The 23,130-nt window shown below is 40.8% G+C and overlaps 1 protein-coding gene across 1 annotated transcript in view; it reads left to right on the forward strand.

The window, feature by feature from the left end:
- LOC119543922 (aldehyde oxidase-like) overlaps nt 1-23,130 on the forward strand; it is an 87,579-nt gene that overhangs the window by 33,718 nt on the left and 30,731 nt on the right. The window contains exons 17-23 of the mRNA XM_037848812.1: nt 1,126-1,295; nt 1,670-1,796; nt 5,052-5,174; nt 8,366-8,462; nt 19,370-19,494; nt 21,001-21,134; nt 22,069-22,156. Coding sequence (XP_037704740.1) covers nt 1,126-1,295; nt 1,670-1,796; nt 5,052-5,174; nt 8,366-8,462; nt 19,370-19,494; nt 21,001-21,134; nt 22,069-22,156 — 864 coding nt within the window. The remainder of the gene's footprint in view (nt 1-1,125; nt 1,296-1,669; nt 1,797-5,051; nt 5,175-8,365; nt 8,463-19,369; nt 19,495-21,000; nt 21,135-22,068; nt 22,157-23,130) is intronic.

The raw sequence follows: 23,130 nt of genomic DNA on the forward strand, positions 1-23,130 counted from the left end.
GCTGTCCCCAGACCTTACCCTGGCTGACCTGATGGATGTCCCTCCCCACAATTCCAGAGAAAGCCCCTGGTAGCCTAGCCTCAGCCCTAGCACCAAACACAGTGCTGATCCAGACAGTCAGAGCTCCAGGCAGCCCTGCAGTCAGCCCCATTGTCGGAGATCCAGGCCCAGGGCTGCCCATCTTCTTTTAGAAAGTAGCCGTGACACCTATGGGCTGGCAGTTTCCTTAAAGTTTCCCCCTCCCAGATTCCCAGCACAAGCCCCCGTGGCAGCAAAGCCTTCACCCTGGTCTCTGAGCTTTACCTGTATCATGTCTCAGCTTCTTCTCTCTTCATAACTCCCACTCTTCTTCTCCCATCACCCACCCAACTAGAGAAGAGCCAACAACTCTCATATTTGAAATACAGGGGAGACTTTATGTTTCTTAGTCTCCACTTCGGGTAATAGAACATATATATGGTACATACAGAACCAGAAGCAAGACGTTTTATTCCATGTTTTTCTAAGAAAGAGTAAAATTAGTGAGTCATTCCTCAAATTGCAGCTCCCTTTGTCTTCACTCTTTACTGGGATTGTCCTAATGATGAATTTTACCTATTACCTCTTAGAGTCCTCACTCGAAATAGAGAAAAAAAGACAAAACTATTCTGGTTGAAGGCATACTGTCATTATTGTCTATAAGCATAGTTATAGCATCATACTCCTCTGCAAAATATTTTAATATATGTACCATGCCTAGATACAAACAATTTTGATAAAAATTTTTAAAAAATATATAAGCATTAGCAAGAGAACATAATTTTACTTTGTCATGAAGAGGTTTATATTCATTTATTTCCACAAATGGATTTTCCATTAGAGATGTCTGTGGTCTATATTCAAAAAAAAAGTGGAAACAGCAGCAGCAACACATACGGGGTGGCTAGGCATCCTAGCATTCATGGGATCTCGGTTTAAGCTTATTTTCCTGATGTTATTATTAATAGTGGATGTTTTCGTTCTCAAAAGTGTTCTGGTTTGGATATAATTATACAGTTACCCTCTCATGGGAGATGTGCATAATAGGATTATTTCTGTTTTCTGTATAGAAATGTAAGAAGTATATGTTGATTGTTTATTAAATAGGATGCAGACCCGAGGCAGCTTCCTAAAGATCCAGTTGGCCACCCCATCATGCATCTGTCTGGTATTAACCATGCCACAGGTGAATCCATCTACTGTGATGACATGCCTGCCGTGGACCAGGAGCTCTTCTTGACTTTTGTAACAAGTTCAAGAGCTCATGCTAAGATTGTGTAAGTGATCAAGTTCTTACCCAATAGGCCTTAATAATTGCCTTGCATCTAACTCCTAACCCACACTGTTAGCAAAAGGTAACCACATCTTGTTTCCCCACTAGTGGAAAGTAATGTTATGAAGAAGGTTGGAGAAATCCAGTGCAGACTGGAGATGATTGATCTAAACGTAGGATTTACTACCATCTGTCCCTCCATATGACAACTCCATTGTCCTAGGAAATTTTTCCCAGTTGTCTGGCAGAGAGCTGTTGGAGCAGTTTCTTGGTGTATCTTATATCTCTGTCATATCTTATCTCCAAATAACCGCAATTTTGATGGTCTTGGGGATGCATGGGCTGCTCTAAGGATCTCTGTCATGTGTTCTCACCCAGGTCTATTGATCTGTCAGAAGCACTCAGCGTGTCAGGCGTAGTGGACATTATAACTGGGAAAGAACTTGATGGCATAACCGTCTTAAACTATGTAGGTGAAACTGAGACACTTCTTGCGACAGATGAGGTACTGTATTTTTGCTTTCTGTTTAAAAAATAATTTCCTCAGCTAATGGCGCTTGTATTTTCTAAAGATGGCATCTGCTTTCAACACATCATGAAGAATTCCAATATTTTTGAATGCTTATTATAAAACAATATATTCTAATCTTAAATTAATACAAAAATATTCATTTTCCACAGAAATTGACTTATATAAAAGATACTTTGGTGTTTTATAATTTCCAGTAGTAAGATAGTATGCTGTTAGTAAGTATGGAAGAGTAACTGAAGAGAGAATAATGATAACTTTTATTTGCTAATCCCCTCACCCCCCCACCCCAGAATTGCTCACCAAAGTCCCAATCTTTGTGTCCAAAATTCAAGTCCAAATCAAGCAGTATCTCCACCATGAAGCCTTTCCCTTTCCTTTAATCCAGAACTTCTCCTTCCCTCTTCTGAGCTCACTATGATTCATTCATTCATGCTACCGTTTTTAAATGAGCACCTACTATGGCTGGCCACTTAACTGAACAAGATAGGTATGGCCCCTTCACTCATGGAGCTTACATGCCAGTGAAGAAGACAAAGTGGACTCTTTAGTGTGCTTGGTGCACTTTGTACTTTCTATAGTGTTTCTATCTTTTATGTCTATGTCTTATATATTTTCCCTACCTAGTAAAATTCCTTGAGTGAGGGTCTGTGTGTGATTCATCTGAATATTCTACATGCTGCTTCCCAATATTGTAGGGAAAATGAGTAGAGGAACAGTGATTGCATTGTTGCCATTTGAAAGTTTCTGATTATTTAAACTTTGGCTACTGTATCTTAGGTTATCATAAAATGCATCAAGGGTAGTGTTCAGCAGGTTTTCTACATAAGTCAGGTTTTTTAGTTCAGAGTTTAGCCAAAAGAACTTCCTAATTTGAAAAAGTTGCTGCCACTGGCTCTCTTTGGCCAACTTAGATAATAAAAATGAAAGCTTAATGACAGCTTAATGATCAAGACTTAGAAGGCCAGGTTCAACCTCCCCTTAACCAGGCTGCGCAGCCCTGGCAGAGGACAATAGGAATTATGTTCTCCCTATGAATGATAATTAAACAAACAAAGCTGTTCTGGACACATAATATAGTATTTGCTTTCTGAGGTGTGTTTACATGGACTGTGAGCCTCAGGGGCTGAGTCACAGTGGCAAACTAGACGTCTGTGGAGAGCTGAGAAGAGAGCTGTTGTGAATGATTGCTTTTGTTGGTTTAATTCTTTTTTCTTTTCTTTCTTTTTTTAACTTTTGTGTATAGAATTTTATGCCTTTTAAAAAGCATTTCATTGTGGAAATTTTAAACATAGACAAAAATAGAGAGAATAGAACAATAAACCTCCACAGATCCATTACCCAGATTCAACAGTTATCAGTATTTTGCCATGTTATTTCTTTTATCTCTCCCTACACTGCCTCTCCACATCCAACAAACACATTTTTCTTCTGTATTTAACTTTTCAAATTTTTTTATTAGGTTTTGTTCTAGTTTGGTAATGCTGCTGGAATGCAAAACACCAGAAATGGACTGGCTTTTATAAAGGGGGTTTATTTGGTTACACAGTTAGTCTTAAGGCCATAAAGTGTCCAAGGTAACACATCAGCAATTGGGTACCTTCACTGGAGGATGGCCAATGGTGTCCGGAAAACCTCTGTTAGCTGGGAAGGCACGTGGCTGGCGTCTGCTCCAAAGTTCTGGTTTCAAAAAGGCTTTCTCCCAGGATGTTCCTCTCTAGGCTGCAGTTCCTCAAAAATGTCACTCTTAGTTGCACTTGGGATATTTGTCCTCTCAGCTTCTCCGGAGCAACAGTCTGCTTTCTACAGCCGTCTTCAAACTGTCTCTCATCTGTAGCTTCTGTGCTTTCTTCAGTGTCCCTCTTGGCTATAGCTCCTCTGTAAAATGACACTCACAGCTGCACTGAGTTCCTTCTGTTTGTCAGCTCATTTACATGGATCCATTGATCAAGGCCCACCCTGAATGGGTGGGGCCACACCTCCATGGAAATTATCTCATCAGAGTTATCACCCACAGTTGGGTGGGGTGCATTCCATGGAAACACTCAAAGAATTAGAATCTAATTAACACTGGTAGGTCTGCCCACACAAGATTACACCAAAGATAATGGCGTTTGGGGGACATAATACATTCAAACCAGCACAGGTTTACATATATATAGCATAAAATTTGCCATTTTAACCATTTTTGAATGTGTAATTCAGTGGCATTAATTACATTTATGGTGTTGTGCCACCACTTCCACCGTCTATTACCAAAACTTTTTCATATCCCCCAATGAATGCTCTGTACCCATTATGTAATAACTCCCCATTGAGCTTAATACCGTGTTTTTCTGACAATAAAACTACTATATGCTCATTGTGAAAAGTACATAATAGTATAAAGAAGACTTAAACTTAAGTGAAGCAGTTTGATTATGATCAAGGTATAAGATGAGATAGAGAACTAAATGGCCAAGGTGCCTTCCTCCAGGCTAGACTATTTTATCTTTCTGTAGCCTTGGTTCTTTTTTTTCATCTAACCTTCTGATCCCTGTGTGCACTCCTGAGGCTGTCACCCCACCTGCAGGTGAAATGATGCTGGCTGCACCCCTCTTCCTCCAGGAAAGGGGCTGCTCCACGCATGGTTGTGTCTTGGCTACTATAGCTCACGTCTTTTCACAAAAAGCCTATGCTCAGACACTTGACCCCTAGAAATGTTGTGTTATCCCAGAACTGCCCTCCCCAGTCCGTGCCCTCTCGCCCCTCCTTCTCTCTAGTTGAGATGAGCTGTGACTTCCTAGCCCTCCTTGGGTGTGACGGGAGCACCAAGTGTTGCCTTTCTCAGAAATCCTTGTCAGTGGTGTGGTAGTCACAGTTCAAGCCATGTGCCTGGCTCTCCTAGGACAGCTGGCCCTCGAGCAGCTCTATCAGCTCAGCCTGGAGCCTGAGGCGGCTGTGCTTGAAGCAGTGTCCCTCCTGCCCCTCCTCAGCCATCACTGCCTATGACACCTCCAGAGCCCTGAACTTCCCGCAGTGCCTGGGTCAGCAGGCCAGCTCTGACCAGTGTACCTTCCCCACTGAGGCCTTTGTTAACCGTGGCTGCTGTGGTAATAGTCATTACTGATGTGAGTGGGTCAGTTACTGTATTATCTCCTTCTGTGCTAGGAGGGAAGAGGAAGAAAATGAAGGAAAGATGATGACCAGGGGCCTGGCCTTCTTGAGAACAAGTGTATCTCTGTGTTGTAGGTACTTTGTGTGGGTCACCTTGTCTGTGCCGTGATTGCAGAGTCTGAGGTCCAGGCAAGGAGAGCTGCTAAGAGAGTGAAGATTGTCTACCAGGATTTGGAACCACTGATCCTAACAATCGAGGTAATGAGTTTGATGGTGGTGCCAATATGTGGGCAAGAAGAGCAGATTATCACTGGTATATCCATTCAAACGCTTTGGCTACAGTAATAGGGGAATCCAACTTTAAGGACTTCCAGAAGCAGGGGCTTTATTGGCCTCTAACTGAGTCAGTGTTGGAAACATTTCTTTCTGCCTCTCCTCTCTGCTGCCTGTGATACAGATGTTGTCCCAGTTGGTTTCTTTATGGTCATGGGAAGGCAGCCAGGATCAGTCTGGGCTACCAACTTCCCCGTTCATGTCCATGAGCAAGCAAGAACACTGCTGTCCCAGTACTCCAAGCAGGAGCCCTGAGGTTCAATTCATCCTAACTGGGCCACATGCCCACCTCTGGATGAATGACTGGACAGAGGAATGCAAGGGCTGTTGGTTACTGCATGTGGGTCAGATATGTTGAAGCACATGGGCCGTATGGGATGGTAGATGAGAATCTCAACCTATACATTGTTTGGAAGGGAGGAAATGAGAAGAATATAGGATAGACAGCCAATAATGTCCAGGACAGACCGACACGTCCTATAGCTCTCTGTATTCACCTGCTTCCCACCCTCTATGAAGCAAATATTGTAGACACTATTTTTAGATTCTTCAATGCATATCTTAAATGTGTGTGAGAGATCAGATGATGCCTACAGGTATTTTGGCAACCTAAAGAAATCGGAAAATTGGATTTTCTCTCCTGTTTTATAGAAAGGAGTTAGAAAGTTACAAAGGTTATCAGAGTCATTTCCATGAAATGGCAGAGTATTCTTCTCCACGAAGGTCATTGTTTCCTATTATTTACTAAGTAATAAAAGACTGAAAGTTGGTAAAGCAGCATGAACAGATTAGATCCAGAAAGTAGAGACTCCATGTACTCTGAGACTATAATATTATCTTCACAACGTAATGAATATGTTGTTTTCTAGTTGGCTTAGCATACTGTGAGGGAGAAAATGAAGACATTAGTTATCCAAGATTAGTATCTCCAGAAGAACTTCGTCTTGAGTGTGTTTCCTATCATGCTACTTAATGCCTAGAACATAGGGTTTGTTTCAGGATTTTAAAATTTAAATAAAATCATGTCAGGAGGACAAAAATATAGAAAGTTTATTTGCAGTTAAAGAGTGATTAGGGCTTCCTAATTTTCCTGACCAGTCTCAAATTCCAACATTCACTTCCCTTCTCAGACCCTGTTCATTCATATGTTGCCTGCAACTCTTGCTTGCTTTGTGTATTCCTTCAGCAAATTTTCTTTTTAGAGTAAAGATTTCCTCTTAATAAGAAATTATTTACATAAGATTATATCATATTTTTATCCAATAGCAGTGGCTAATATTCACCCTTTGTTCAAATAAAATTCCAAGAAACAAATAGACACCACTTTCTGTCTACCCTCCCTCACCCAAGCCAGCAGATTTATAATTGTCTGCCAGAGAGTGATACCAACATCAAATACCAAACTGTGGAAATGATGATCTCACATTTTCATCAGAATTTAAATTCTCAACCAACTGGATCATAGTGTGGATTTAATCAGAATTTGTAGTGGCAAAGTAGGTCCAGCTGCCAGGCCTTTTATCGCTTTCCTGACCAAGAAATATGCAGGAAATTGGCTCAAAGTTACTACTGCAACAGGAAGCAACATGTGAAGTTTAAAAAGATTAAATTTTATAAAAGAGGGATTTTAGTTTCTATTTTCAACAGGTATCAATAAAAATATAATAAAAACAAATGTATCTCTGTCACCATCACTCAGTTTTCACCTGGCTTCTCCTTTTTAGAGTTTTCAATAGTTGAAATGGGGAAGCTCTATCAAAACTCTTGGGTCAAGGGGTGAGTGAGTCTGATGACCATGGTGAGAAAAATATGTTTCCTACCAGAATTGCTCATTAATCTCAAGGACAACATGACCATTGCTAACAATTATGCAGAGTACACAATGTTTTTAACACTTTTCTGGGCAAGTTCCTACATTGTCTCACTAAATGCTCACAACAACACTATAAGTAATATTATTATCCCCATTCTGATGAGGAAACTGAAAAACAGGGTTGCCCAAGGTCACACAGCTTGTCAGTAATAGAAGCAATCAACAAACACTCTGTTACAGAACCTGGGCCCCACCCCAGTAAAAACAAACAAACCCACTTTTTGATTATAGGAAATGGCAGGATTGTAATGGATCATCCCTGTAAGATATGTTGATAGGTCTAGATGCCTTCTGGTGGCCAGCAGGCTGGAATTTCATGGATGGATGACAATCCATGGTAGATTAATGCTGGCAGAGCTAGTGTGTCACATTTGTGAGTGGGTATGAGGATTCCAGGAAGAGAACTTGACGGGGATGGGTAAGAGAACCCTGCATCCCACCTAGATTATTGTAGCTCCACTCCTGATTCTGTGTCCCCACCACTGTGCCATTCACTGGACACCCAGGGAAGCTGATAGGAGCAGTGTAAAGTGTATTGGTAATACCCAGATGGGCTTGTAATGCAGCCTTACTCCCAGGGCTGGAGGAGCCAGGTGTTCTGCTGCCCTGTGCAAGGTCTATGCTCATTCTCTGTGAAGGGGAAGTGTGGGGCTGGCAGCAGCACCACCAGGATCCCTATTGCTAGAGTGTCTCCTGCTAACATTTACTGAGCGATAACTGTAAGCTTTCAAGCACTTTACATGCCTCATTTCATTTTATCCTCTTCACAACCCTGTTGGAGCTGTATGCACTGTTACCTCCACTTAGATGAGAAACAGACACAGAGAGATGAAGTCATAGGCTCATGGTCAAACAGCTCGTGAATGGAGAAAATGGACCTAACTCTGGGTCTAGAGCCCCAGCTCGGAATCCCCGTGCTATGTGGCCTCGCCTGCATGAAATGAGGAATTGTGGAATAAAGAGAAAAATCTGCCTGGGAAAAATTAGTTCTTCTCTGTGACCAGCCGGATACCAGGTTTTTTTCCATGTTCCTGTGGACTCACATGGGCACATTTGCATTTGCTGCTTGAGGAGTCTCTCTGAAGCCTGGGTCTGAGCTCAGCTTGCAGGGTCACTTTGGAAGTGCATAGGTTCCAAGTGGAAGGAGAAGCACTGCCCAGACTCAGGAGATGCACCATGGGTGGGTTGCCGTCCAGAGTTGGCTCTCTGGCCCCAGTACCTCACATCTCTGTTCTCCTTCTAGGACGCTATACAGCACAACTCCTTCTTCGAGCCAGTAAAGAAACTAGAATATGGAAATGTGGATGAAGCATTTAAAGAGGTTGATCAAATCCTTGAAGGTAAAACTGTCTGAAGTGAGGCTGGGTGGGGAAGGAGTCCTGTAAGCCTTCTAAGCGTATCTTGTTTTACCTTTTAGAAATCACTTGGCAGCCTAGGTGGTGTTGCTTCTTGGGAACAGGCACCTCATTTGCAGACATGTTTCTCTCTGTTTCTGTAGAAGGGGTACTTCTGAAACATGGGTTCATCACTTGGTGCAGCCAATAGAAATCACACTGAACCTGGCAAAAGGAAAAGAGGGTTTATTTACACCGGTGGGAGGACAGGGGGAACACTTTCCGAAATCAGCCTCCCTGAAGTGTTTCTTCAATTGGTTTTTGTACCCAAAGACAAACAGAGTTAATCATTTAATTAACTTTCAACAAGAGTGATAGATGAAAAGCTTATCTATATCTGGGAGGTTTGGGGCATTCTCCCCAAAGTGATTCTTTAATTGGCTAAACCCGTTAGTGACAAAGAGAGTTAACCATTTTAGTTAACATATAACAGAGGTTTGGAGAACCCCAGCAATCTAACCATTTCCCATTTCCTTTAGGAACTAGGTGACACCTGTGAAAGGTACCCTCGTGGGTCCAGGGAGATAGATGAAAAGGCTTTACTCGTGTCTGGGAGGACTGGAGACCATAGATGAATGCTTGTTCAAATCTGGGTGTAGACTGCTTCAGACTTTTACATTTCCCATATTGCTCCTTTGAGAGAATAAGGAACTTCCATTATTGCCTGCTTCCAGCTTTGGAGGTTACATTTTAAGGCTACTTTACAATTCCCTTCTTGCTTACAGTTTTAAGATTATATTTAAAAAGTCACTGTTTCATTTCTGGTGTGGGTGAGGAGAACCAGGAGGCCAAGGGGGACGTTGAGGCCTTCCTCAGGGAGCCCCCACACCCTGACCACCTGCCCCCAGCCAGACCCTGCTTATTATAGGCATCCTCTTCTTTAGTGCTCACAGCACCCTACAAGGGGGTGTCATGACCCCAATGTGGCAGATTGGGAAACTGAGACTCAGAGAGGTTAAGGAGCATGGCCATGGTCAGACAAGAGCTACTGGCACAGCTTGTTGTCAAATTGACAGCCTTTTTAGGATTTTCAAAGCCCATGTTTCTTTCCCTTTCTCTCTCTGGCCCCTCCTTATCTCCCTCCCTCTCTTCATTCCCTCCTTCGATCCTCCCTTCTTTCCAGACTTCCTTTAAGTATATATGTCTGTAATCAAAATTAAATGTGCCTCTTAGAAATAGTTGAGTATAGTTTTCCAATAAAATGTTTACTTTTTATTTCACATAATTTTACACTTACAGAAAAGTTGTAGAAACAGCACAATAACTGCCAAGTACCCTTCACCCAGATCCCCAGTCATTAACATTTTAATACACTTGCTTTATCATTCTTTCTCTATTTTTTTTTCTGAGCCATTTGAGAGTAAGTTGCAGACATTATGCCTCTTTACCTCTAAATGCTTCAGTGTTTACTTCCTAAGAACAAGGACATTGTCTTATATAAATATGCAGTTATTGAAATCAGAACATCAACACAGTGCTATTATTTCATCTGCAGACGGTTATTCAAATTTTGCCAATTGTATTAATAATGTCCTTGTAACAAAAATTATTTATCATTGTCCGAGATCCAATCCAGGATCACACCTTACATTTAGTTGTCATGTTGTTTTAGTCTCCTTTAATCTGGAACTGTTCCTCAGTCTGCCTTTATTTTTCATGACCTTGACTTTTTTGAAGAGTGCAGTTGGTTGTTTTGTAGAATATCCATCAATTTGGGTTTGTCTAATGTTTTCTCATGATTTGATTCAATTTTGCATTTTGCAGAAATACCACTAAAGTGATATTGTGCCCTTCTTGGTATATCATATCAGGAGGTGTTCTAGTTTGCTAATGCTGCCAGAATGCAAAACACCAGAAATGGATTGGTTTTTATAAAAGAGGGTTTATTTGGTTACCCAGTTACAGTCTTAAGGCCGTAAAGTGTCCAAGGTAACACATCAGCAATCGAGTTCCTTCACGGGAGGATGGCCAGTGGTGTCTGGAAAACCTAAGAGTCTGCTTTCAATGGCCGTCTTCAAACTGTGTCTCATCTTCAGTTCCTGTGCTTTCTTGAAAGTGTCCCTCTTGGATGTAGCTCCTCTTCAAAATGTCACTCACAGCTGCACACTGAGTTGTTTCTGTTTGTCCGCTCATTTATATGGCCCACCCTGAATGGGTGGGGCCACGACTCCATGGAAATTATCTCATCATAGTTACCACCTACAGCTGGGTGGGGCGCATTTCCATGCAAAGAACCTAATCCAAATGTTGCAACTTAATCCCCACTAATATCTCTGCCCCACAAGATTGCGTCAAAGAATATGGCTTTTTCTGGGGGACATAATACATTCAAACCAGCACAAAGGGGTACCATGTGGCAGGGGTTGGTTGTGTGTGGGGGTTGCTGCACAAAGTCACAAGATTCTAAAACTTTGCTTACCTTAAAGGTTTAAGCAGGAATAACACTGTCTAAATCTATTTTTTAGCTCTGTTTGTTTTCAGTGAAATGGACATTTAACAGTATAAATGCTGAATGAGTAGATGGAATCACTAATACGACAAGCCATGAATTTGAGCCCCGTGACAACTATTACAGTCTTTGATAAAAGCATAAATTGGAATCTAAACCTGAGTTTTTGAAATTTTAATGTCTATATTTCATAAATAAAGAAGAATCTGTTCATTTTTCTGAATGCTTTCTTTACTCAGGTTTTGGACAAGATAGGGAATTCAGACTCCAATCCAAGAGATTTCCTTGGAAATCTCCCTCAAACAATTCTCAGATTTCCTTTTTCTGGTACATTTTTAATTTCTAAAAGTTATGCCTTCCTCCTAACAGGATGGTTGGCTATAATTATATTGTTTTTTCATTTTTTCCTCTGCCTTCCTGTGAGTTACTTGAACGTTTTTAGAATTCTGTTTTGATTTATCTATCTATAGTGTTTTTGTTGGGTTTTTTGTTATGATTGTATGATCTCATTTCTATGAAATACTTATAAGCAAATTTCATAGGTACAGATACTAGATTACAGGTTACCAGCAGCCATTGTGGCGAGAAGGGTTGGGGGAGTGGAGAGTGTGGGTAAGGGGGAGTTATTCCTTTATGAGTGCAGACTTTCTGTTTAAGGTGATGAAAAAGTTGAGGCACTGGATGTGATTACTGCGAATAGAATGAATACCAATGAACTGTATACTTGTAAGTGGTTAAAATGAGAAATTCTGAGTTGCATTGACTATAGGTAAAAAAATATATATTAAAGTAAAAAAAACTCTTCTATTTCCCATCTCAATTTTCCACCTCTCCTCCCAGGGGATAACTAATGTTACCAGTATCTTCAGCATCTTTGGAGAGAAATTTTAGACATAAACAGGTCTCTGTTTTTGTGTCCTTTCCCCTTATAAATGGTAGCACATGCTACATATGGAGACTTCCTGAGTTAGCATACTTTCTCTCCATCCTTACTGCAGTTATTCAGTCCATTGTTGAAGTGTAAAGGTCTGTTACTTTGTAGAATGTCACTCAGTTTTGGTTGTCTGGTGCTTCCTTATGATTAAATTAGGCATGAGCACTTTTTGCAGTAATACCACAGAAGGGATATCTTGTCTTTCTTAGATGCTTCATATCAGGAGACACCTCATGTCAGTCTGCATTGTTTCAAGCACTTGGTTAAGCTGGAATCTGTCAGGTTTCACCATTGCAAATTTATCAGTTTTCCTTTTGTAATTAATACATAATGCATGGGTAGATTCTTTGAGACAATATTTATCTTGTTCTTCATAAAACATTCACTTTGAGATTTTTGCATACATTGATGTTTTTTGCCTGAATCAATTATTGCTGTGATGATTACAAAATGATATATATTCAGTTTATCTTCACTGTCCTCAGCTCTGCTGAACTCTAGATCCAGGCTGGGTCAGGAGCACTGTGGAGTATCTCTTGGACTCATCTCTGCCTCCTGAAGACTTGCTTACCATTTCCAGAAGGCTCACCTTGCAGCCTCAGAGGAAGGGTGCATTCCCAGAAAGGGTGAGAAAGATTTGGGGCTCAGGATGATAATATCAGATACACTGAACTAGTTTCTGTGCCCCCTCATTCTGGTTCCAGAGAAATAAAACAGTTGCTAGTGAGGTTGGTGATAATTTGTGTCACTTCTATGCCTTGAACTCTCTCATCTCAGAGATTTTATCCCTTGTCTTATATCTGTTCTAAGATCTCATCAGGTTCTCTTTTCCTCTGGACAAGGAATCTAGATCTTCAGTTTTAAAACCAAATTTGGGAGGCTTGGGCAAGATGGCAGCATAGAGAAGAGTGGAAGCTAAGTAGTCCCCCTGGAACAACTAAAAAAAAAAACAGAAACAACTAGTAAATAATCCAGAATAACTGCGGGGGGACAAACAAGACTGTCCGCTCATCATACACCAACTTGAATTGGGAGGAATGCCCAAGATCACAGCATAAAATCTGTAAGTAAAACCTGCAGATCGAAGTCACGAGACCCCCTCCCTCATAGCCCGAGCTGCAAAGCCTCGTGGTGCCAGAGAGAAGCTCTCTCCCAGCAAGCGAATATAGCTCAGCTGAGCTCCAACTGGGGTTTTAAGTAGCGAGTGTGAACTGCTCACTACAGGTACGAATCCCCAAAAAACAGACAGAGGTTTTGCGTGATGACTGACCTTGGAGAGCCAGAGGGTTGCCTTGGACTAGGTCTGAAGGGGACTATCTGTTTCTTTTTCAGCTCAGTGGAGAAAGCCCCAGTCATTTTCAGTTTCCAGGGCTGTGACTCAGAGAAGGGTGGAGACAGCACAAACAGAATGAGACCATTGAAATGCTAATGACCTCCCCCTAGGGGGTCTATCTTCTCTAAGAGGAAAGGGGTGGGGCCCTTTCCATTCAGAGCCAGACCCCAGAGCCTGGGGGAACATGGCCATACCTCCTCACACAAGTCAAGAATTACAGGCTAACAGGTATCACCTGCTGGGTAGAAAAGCACAGTGACCTGAGGCATCACAGGTTGGAGGAATTTCCTAAGACATACCCTCAGGGAAACCAGATACTGAATATTTCTTCCCTCTGGGACCTGAGCCTGTTCTGGTCTGGGAAAACCTGATTTGGATAACCAAGGAAACCATGCCTAGACAACAGAAAATTACAACCTACACTAAGAAAAACAAAGTTATGGCCCAGTCAAAGGAACAAACGTACACTTCAACTGAGATACAGGAATTTAAACAACTAATGCTAAATCAATTCAAAAAGTTTAGAGAAGATATTGCAAAAGTGATAGAGGCTGTAAAGAAATCACTTGGCTTACATAAGGCAGAAATCAGAAGTTCAAAAAAACAACTAGTAGAATCTATGCAAATGAAAGGCACAACACAAGAGATGAAAGACACAAGGGAAACATACAACAGCAGATCTCAAGAGGCAGAAGAAAACACTCAGAAATTGGAGAACAAAACATCTGAAAGCCTATATGCAAAGGAGCAGATGGAGAAAAGAATGAAAAAATATGAGCAACGTCTCCAGGAACTTAAGGATGAAACAAAGTACAATAATGTACGTATCATTGGTGTCCCAGAAGGAGAAGAGAAGGGAAAATGGGCAGAAGCAATAATAAAGGAAATAATTAGTGAAAATTTCCCATCTTTTATGAAAGACATAAAATTACAGATCCAAGAAGTGCAGCGTACTCCAAACGGAAGAGATCTGAATAGGCCTACACCAAGACACTTAATAATCAGATTATCAGATGTCAAAGACAAACAGAGAATCCTGAAAGCAGCAAGAGAAAAGCGATACATTACATACAAAGGAAGCTTAATAAGACTATGTGTGGATCTCTCAGCAGAAACCATGGAGGCAAAAAGGAAGTGGTGTGATATATTTAAGATACTGAAAGAGAAAAACCACCAACCAAGAATCCTATATCCAGCAAAGCTGTCCTTCAAATATGAGGGAGAGCTCAAAATATTTTCCAACAAACACACAATGAGAGACTTTGTGCACAAGACACCCGCCCTATAGGAAATACTAAAGGGAGCGCTACAGAGTGATAGAAGACAGGAGTGCATGGTTTGAAACACAGTTTTGGGAGATGGTAGCACAACAATATAAGTACACTGAACAACGATAGCTATGAATACGGTTGAGAGAGGAAGGTTGGGAGCATGTGAGACACCAGAAGAAAGGAGGAAAGATAAAGACTGGGACTGTGTGACTTGGTGAAATCTAGAGTGTTCAACAATTGTGATAAAATATACAAATATGTTCTTTTACGAGGGAGAACAAGCAAATGTTAAACTTGCAAGGTATTAAAAATGGGGAGGCATTGGGGGAGGGATGCAATCAACATAAACTAGAGACTGTAACTAATAGAAGCATTATATTATGCTTCCTTTAATGTAACAAAAGTGATATACCAAGGTAAATGCAGATAAGAGGGGGCATGGGGAGGCATGTTAGACAATTGACATTGGTGGTATTGTCTGATTCTTTACTCTACTTTGATTTAAGGTTATTTTTCCTTTTTCTGCTCCCTAGCTGTCATTTTTTTTCCTCTTTCTTTTGCCTCTCTACCTTCTTTGACTCTCCCTCCTGCCTTGTGGAAGAAATGTAGATGCCCTTATATAGATAGTGGTGAAGGTGGTGAACACATAAATATATGACCATACAGAGAACCATCGATTATTTACTTAGGATGGAATGTATGGTGAGTGAACAAAACCAAATAAAAACAAAATGGGTTGATGACAAAACCTCAAGGGCAATATACTGAGTGAAATAAGCCAGACACATAAGGACAATTATTGCAGGGTCTCACTGATAGGAACTGATTATAATATGTAAACTCATAGACATGAAATATAAGATACCAAGATACAGGACGAGGCTTAAGAATGGGGAGCAGTTGCTTAGTATGAGCAGAATGTTCAACTAGAATGAACTTAAATGTTTAGAAATGAACAGACATGTCAGTAGCAAGATGTGAGAATAACTAACAGTGCCCAATGGTGTGTGAATGAGGTGGAAAGGGGAAGCTCAGAGTCATATATGTCACCAGAAGGAAAGTTGGAGATCAAAAGATGGGAATGTATAAAACTGAATCCTATGGTGGGTAATGTCCATGATCAACTGTACAAATACTAGAAATCGCTTCCATGAACCAGAACAAATGTATGACAATACCATTAGAAGTTAATAATAGAGGGGCATATAGGGAGAAATATATACCTATTGCAAACTATATACTACAGTTAGTAGTATTTCAACATTTTTTCATAAACAGTAACAAATGTACTATACCAACACTATGAGTCAACAATTGAGGGGGGTTGGTTAGGGATAGGGGATAATTAGAGTTTCCTTTTCTTTTTTTCTTTTTTCATCTTTCACTCTATTTCTTGTCCAGAGTAATGAAAAGTTTCTAAAAATTGAACACAAATTAAGTGTGGTGATGGATGCACAGCTGTATGAGGGTACCTGGGGGCAAGTGATTGTACACTTTGGATCTATGGATAATTGTATGGTATCTGAACAATCCCAATAAAAATTAAAAAGGAAAAAAAAAAACAAAAAAAAAACAAATGTCTTCAGAAAGATTTGTACAAAAGAATATTCACATCTGCTTTATTTATCAGAGACAAAAACTGTTATCAGCCCCAAAGTCCATGGATAAACAATTTTGATTTATTTTTAAACTGGAATACTACTCAGCAATAGAAAGAAACCAGCTACCTATTTCTCACAGCACTATACGTGAATCTCTAAAACACCATGTTGAGCGAAGAAAGCAAACAAAAAAGAGTATATACTGAATGATTCCATTCACGTGAAGTTTAGAAGCGTGCACAAGTGATCTATGGGGATAGAAATCGGATCAGTGGTCCCTTCTTGCAGGATGGGATTGATGAGAAAGAATCGCACAAAAGGATTTTTGGGGGTTATGAAATGTTCTACATTTTGGTTGGTGTGGTGGTTATATGAATGTACACATTTGTCAAAACTCATGGAACTGAACATTTAAAATCTCTGCATACTGTTGTATTTAAATTATACCTCAATAAAAATGCTACTAAAATCTCAAAAAAAAAAAAAATAACAACCAAATTTGCACTCTTGACTGTGAAAACCCAGTTTCTTTAGCAAGTTTTTCTCTGGAATCAATCCCAGGGTAAGGGTTGTTCTTGAATGCCTTGATGAGATTGCACTGTTGAAAACAGGTGTGGGAGGGACGGCACCGTCTGGCTTCTTTATCTTGAATTTCTGCAGGGACATCTTGCCTGTGGACTTGGGTTGATTCTAAGGGCTGCTTGGGTTCTGTTCTCTGGAAGGAATATCAAGCTCTTCGATTCTGAAACCAAATCTGGATTCTAGACCTTTCAGTGTTAATTTCTAAAGCAAGTTTTTGTTTGGTAACATAAGCTGGGTAAGGTTTTCGACTGAAAGTGTCAATGAGAATTTTCAACTGATCTGCTGTGAATTTGGTACAACTGCCCTTTCGATGTGTAGTGATCATCTTGTTTGCAGAGTTGTTCTGGGCCATGTTGAAAGAGATTCCTGATTATTCAAACATGTGACTAGGAGTCTATCTATAGTGTTTTTAAGGTTATCTCTTTGTATAGATTTTTTGGTGGTAGCTCTAGGTATTGCATTATATATTATATACACTATGTGTGTGTGTATGTATATACACACATATACATATACATACAAATACATATGTAACTTAACAGTCTGGTGTCAATGTTTTACCAGTTCCAGTGAAGTGTAGAAAACTTACCTCTTTTTTATGTCCCTTTACTCTCCCACGCCTATTATAAAATTATCTGAAATATTTCCTCTACATACGGAGAGAGCAATAGGATGCAATGTTATAATTTTTGTTTCCACCATCAAATACAATTTAGAATACCCAAGAAAAGGAATATCTGTTGTATTTACTCATATTTTTATTTTTTTCATCCTGTCTTCCTCCCTATCATCAAAATGTTTTAACATACACACTTGAAACAAGATTACTTCTTTTACCATTTCCTTTCTGTTTCAAGAACTTCCTCCAGCCATTCTTTTCAGGTAGATCTGCTGAAGACAAATTTTCTTAGCTCTCTTTCGTCTGAAAATGTTATGATTTCTCTTTCATTCGTGAAGGATATTTTCACTGGATATAGAATTCTGAGTTGATAGTTTTTCTATTTCAGCACTTCCTTCTGGTTTCCATGGTTTCTGATGAGAAATCTACTGTAATTCGAATTGCTTTTCCCTTATAGATAAAATGGTGTTTCTTTCTCAGTGTTTTCAATTTATTTTCTTTGATTTTAGTTTTCCATAATTTGACTCTGATGTGTATTGGCATAGTTTTCTTTGGTTAGGGCTTACTCAGCTGTTTGGATTCTATTTTATTTATGTCTTTTGCCAAATTGGGGGAATTTTTAGCCAGCATTTCTTCTAATACTTTTTCAACCCTCTTTCTTCCTCTTCTACGACTCTGATGACACAGTGTTAGATCTTTTATTTACAGTTTCACAGGCTCCTAGACTGAGTCTGTTTTCCATTGTTCTGTCTTCTTTATTGTTCCCTGATTCTTTTCTCTGTCCTCTCCATTCTGTTATTGAGTCTGTCTGTTGAGTTTATAAATTTTTGTTATTGTATATTTCTGTTATAAAATTTTTATTTCACTTTTTTTAATATCTTCTTTTTCTTTATGAGACTCTTTTCATCTGCTTCAAGTGTACGTGTAATTGCTCTTTGAAGTATTTTTATGATGGTTCCTTTAAATTCCTTCTCAGATAATTGTGACATCTGTGTCATCTCAGTGTGTCATCTCATATGTTGATTGTCTTTTCTCATTCAAGTTGAGATTTTCCTGGTTCTTGGTATAATGAATGATTTCCAATTGGACTCTAGACATTTTGGGTATTGTAAATATGGATCTTATTTACTCTGTTTTTACCAGGCCTCCTCTCACACTGTGCTGGTAAGGAAAAGCGGGGTTCTACCTTGTTACTTCCAGGTGGGGATGAAGTCCAGGCTCCCCAGTGGGGAGGAAAAAGGGCACCTTGTTCCACAGACTGGGGATGGAAGTCCAGCGCCCCACATGGTCCCCACTGACACCACCCTGGAGGAGTGTTGGGGGTGCCATGTTGCCGTCTGGTGAGTGTGGAAGTCTAGGCTCCCCACTTGACCTTTGCTGGTTTGGGTACGATTAGGGCTACAGTTTCTTTCTGTGGTTTGACTCAAGTAGAGCAGTTATCGTCTAAAAGTTTTCTGTCTTGTTGGACTTCTCCTTTGTTGGTCCTTTAGCTAGAGAGAGAAAGCTTGTCTTAGGACTTTTTTTTTTTTTTTGTCTGTGTCTGTTGCTGTTTTTGGGTTGCCAGCTTCTCCAGCACCAGGTATGGGATATGTGAAACAGAAACAAGAACACAGTGAACTCACTGCTGTGTCTTTCCTCGGGTCCAAAGGTCCTTAGCCAATCTGCCCTCTCTCCCCCTGAAGAGTACTCTTATGTTTGCTGTGTATATAATGTCCAGGTTTTTATCTGTATTGAGTAGGAGGAGTAGGGGGAAGTGCATCAATTCCATCTCGTCCTGGAAGTGGAAGTCCCCTTGCCATACTATTTTCACACTAGAAAGAAGCGTACCTTTCCCTCGGGCTCCATGGCCCTCTGTGTAGCACTCAGCAGATTCCCAACAGAAGTCACTTCAAATCTGCGGTCTAGCGAAGGATAAACATTGCTGATCATGGCCCTTCACTGTGCAGCCTGCTGCCCCAGCAGAAGCACTATCGGTGGAATTCCTGTACAGTGGGAGAAAAGCCGCAGGGTGCTACCTGTTCCATCTGTTTGCCTCCTTGACTCTGGTGAATTTTGCTTTAACAGGGGAGATACATGTGGGAGGTCAAGAACACTTTTATATGGAAACCCAAAGCATGCTTGCAGTTCCCAAAGGAGAGGATCAAGAAATGGATCTCTACGTGTCCTCGCAGTTTCCTAAACTCATACAGGTAACTTGGGGCCATTGTGAGAGGCTGGATGATGTCTGCCAGCAAAATACACTGAGAGCAATTAGAGACAGAATATCATTCTGGAAACTGAAAGAGTATGGGGTCCTAATAGCCATACCCATTTGACTATAAGAGCCATACCTATTCAAAGCTTTTAAGAGAGTATTTTTAAAATAGGGGCCTTTTGTTTGTGGATCTGTAACTTTAAAACCTATTATAGAAGCAACAGTTCTGTTTTGCTCTGTTCTTGGCACTATTAGGGATACCAAGGGAAAAAGAGGGAGTCTTACCCTCCAAAGCTTACAGTGCCTAATGCACCTGAAGCTGTTAGGAAGTAGTAGTGGATAGGGTGCAGGGAGATGTAAAGTCATCTAAATTAGAATCTACACAGATGGAGGAATTAAGAGAAAAGAGCATTTGCTGAGGGCTAGAATTATCCAGGAAGTCCCAGGAAGAAAAAGCCTGAAGTTGGAATTTATTGTCAAAGTGAGGTTTGCCTAGGTAGCAAGGAGAAGAGGGGCCATTTCCAGGCAATGCCCCAGCACGATCAAGGCCGTCATTCATTCTTTCATTTGTGTGAGTGCCTTCTGCAAACACTTATTTCCTGTGTCCTGCATACCAGGTAGCATGCATGTAATAAAGCATGCATGTAATAAATAATGAAGACTGCCTAAGCTGGAGTGGAGGGTGCATTTAGGGGAGGTTTAATCATCAGGGGGAACGTGAGGGGACCAAGGCAGCAGGGTCTTGATTCAGGAGGTCATAAGGATCCAGTATTATTACCAGAGCAAGTGAGAATGTGGGAATGTAGAGAGCAGCGCCCCTTAGAAGGTGGAACATTTAGAAGGGTTAAACGAACTCCATTCTGGTCCTGTGCTGCTCCTGGTCCTCTATGTGACCTTGGCCTGTCACTTCCTCTTATGCTTCCGACTGTAAAGATGAGTTGTTAAGACTAGGTGGGCCTCTAAGACCAGGAAGAGAGAGCCCTGCATCCAGGAAAGACCAAGTGGCCCATGTTAGCATTAATCCAACTGGGAGGTGCAAGGACAGTGCTTATTTTCCAGTGGAAACAGTAGGGATGAAGGAAAAAGCCCCAGTCTGAGAGAAACTTGAAAAGGCCACAGAATCTCTCCGCTTCAGGAACCCTATCCCTAGGGATTCGTGTGAAAAGGATACTTTAGCTGTGGTTCATGGGAAAAAAAGAAAGAAAATTAGTAGTATAACTATCTCGTTGGTATTAGAAGGCATACCTACTAGTTGTGGTGATGTCATTATAACCAAATACCACTGAGATCAGCAGGGGATGCAGGCGGAGGTTCCTGTCATTTGCATAACCACACAGTTTGTGTATCATGCACAACATTGTGGAATCAGAATGTGTAATGGCCATCCCACTCCTGTTTCAGGGGACAGTTTCTTTTGCTTAAGGCTGTGGATGTGATTGACAGTCACAATTAAGTCCTTGCAAAGGTGGGTCAGATTAATGAGAACGGTTAACATTCACAGCAAGCAGTTGCCTTGACCTTGAAGATCCCGGCTAACAAGATCATGTGCCACGTGAGGCGAGTCGGTGGGGCCTTTGGGGGGAAGATCAGCAAAACCAGCATCATGGCAGCCGTCACTGCATTTGCCGCTCACAAGTAAGTGGAGAAAACTGCTAGATACACTAAAAAGGAAATGAATGGACACTGAAAATTCTCTATGTTAGGAAGACTCTCGGTCAAAGTTATTTGAAATCACATGTAATATACAAATACACAAACAAGCTGCCAGCTTATTAGAACTTCTTTGTCTTATATTGATGGGCTACCTACTATAAGAACCAAAATAAGAATCAATTTCTAAAAAAAAATTTTTTTTAAACGAATCAATTACTGAAAAGAATGAAAACCACAGTAAAAATATTTGGTGCCTGCAGAGTTCAAAGAAATAATATCTGAATGAGTGGGGTGTTACTTGTTTTTAGCACCTGCTGAACTGACCTTTTAAATACATATATGAGTGTAAATATATATACAAATGCATATACGTATGTTTCCTGATTTAAATGGAGCTTTTGCTTTTTGAAGCATTATTTATTTATATTGCCATTTTCCTCCAAGGATCTCAAAATATTCCATAGGAAACTGTCTTTGAGCAGGCTTAATTTTTTGCTGAGTAATATAGACCAGTTTTTCTTTTCCAGGAAGCAAAAAGTTCGTGACTCCGGGCCTGTCCTATCAGGGAGCACTTGGCAATCATACAATACCTGAGTTCCTCCATTCTGAACCAATCTATAACGTGAACTCTGACGTTTGCCTAAAACAGGGGTCGCTATCACAGTGGAAAAGAGCCCAAAGCAGTAGCTGGGGCCTCTGGCACCCAAGAGCCTCCTTCCCACATGCAGGAAGTGCCAGATGAGGTGCCCTGACCCAAAGGAGGGGAGGCTCCCCCGTAGGCTGAGATCACACAGCCTGGGGGCGGGAGCCACTCCGTTGTGTAGCGTGTGCAGATGGGTCTCACGCTTCACTAAGACATGTCAACCCAGATATTACCTACTGGTAGAGTTTACCTCTCTTACTTTTTTCCATTTAGACAGGGCCGTGCAGTCCGCTGCATTCTGGAACGAGGAGAAGACATTTTAATAACTGCAGGCCGCCACCCTTACCTTGGAAAGTACAAAGTGAGTAGAAGAAGAAAAAAAGGATTTTCACTGTTAATATAACAATCTGTAGATGCACAGTACAGCACAGCAAAATGTTTCGGCTCTTCTCTAGTGGGGAATAGCAATTAGCCAATCAACACGCTGTACTTCTATTTCTGGTGCTGATTGTTTGCACTGGTTCAGTGCAGCATTTCTGCTTTGCTCAAAGAAGTCAGTTTGTGTATAACTGGAAAACATGTGAGTATATACATCCATGAAAGTAGTTCTGATAATCTACTTATTTCCACATAGAAACAAGTTAAATATAAGATTCATAACTCCAATAACAGGAATTGCAATTCCTCATTTTTCAGTATATCAAGGGTGTACTTTTGTAAGACCATGTACCAGAAATTCCTAGAAAAATTTCCATAGTAGAAAGTAATTATTCTTTTGCTTTATAAGAAATTATTTTACTAGTTTGTTTGTCAGGGTGGGGCTAACTGCTCTAACAAACAACCCCAAACTCTCAGGGACTTAAACCCTTATTGTGCTGTTTCTTGCTCAAGTAACTGCCCAGTGTAGTCAGTGGGGAGGAAGAGTGGAGGACGCTGCTCCACGAGATCATCCGGGGACTCAAGCTTTCTCCATCTAGTGGTGCTACCATCTGCTCGGACTGCACCGTCTGACACGGTAGACACTTGACACATATGGCTATTTAATTTTAAATTAAATACATTAAATAAACCTTAAAATCAGTTCCTCAGTTATGTCAGCTGTATTTTAATTGCTAGTGGCTAGTGGCTGTCATGTTGGATGGAACATTCCCATTTCCATAGAAGTTTTATCGGACAGCACTACCTTAGGACCTCTGAATCCTCCACTGGATCTTGTGCAGAGGGCAGGAGACACAGTAAGAGAGAGAATATGGAGGCCCTGGTGGGAGATGTTTTAGGCACCAGACCTGAAAGTGCTGGACCTCACTTCTACCCACACTTCACTGGCCAGAGCTC

The sequence above is a fragment of the Choloepus didactylus genome, chromosome 9 (genome assembly GCF_015220235.1).
Source record: "Choloepus didactylus isolate mChoDid1 chromosome 9, mChoDid1.pri, whole genome shotgun sequence".
In the NCBI taxonomy this organism is placed as follows: Eukaryota; Metazoa; Chordata; class Mammalia; order Pilosa; family Megalonychidae; genus Choloepus; species Choloepus didactylus.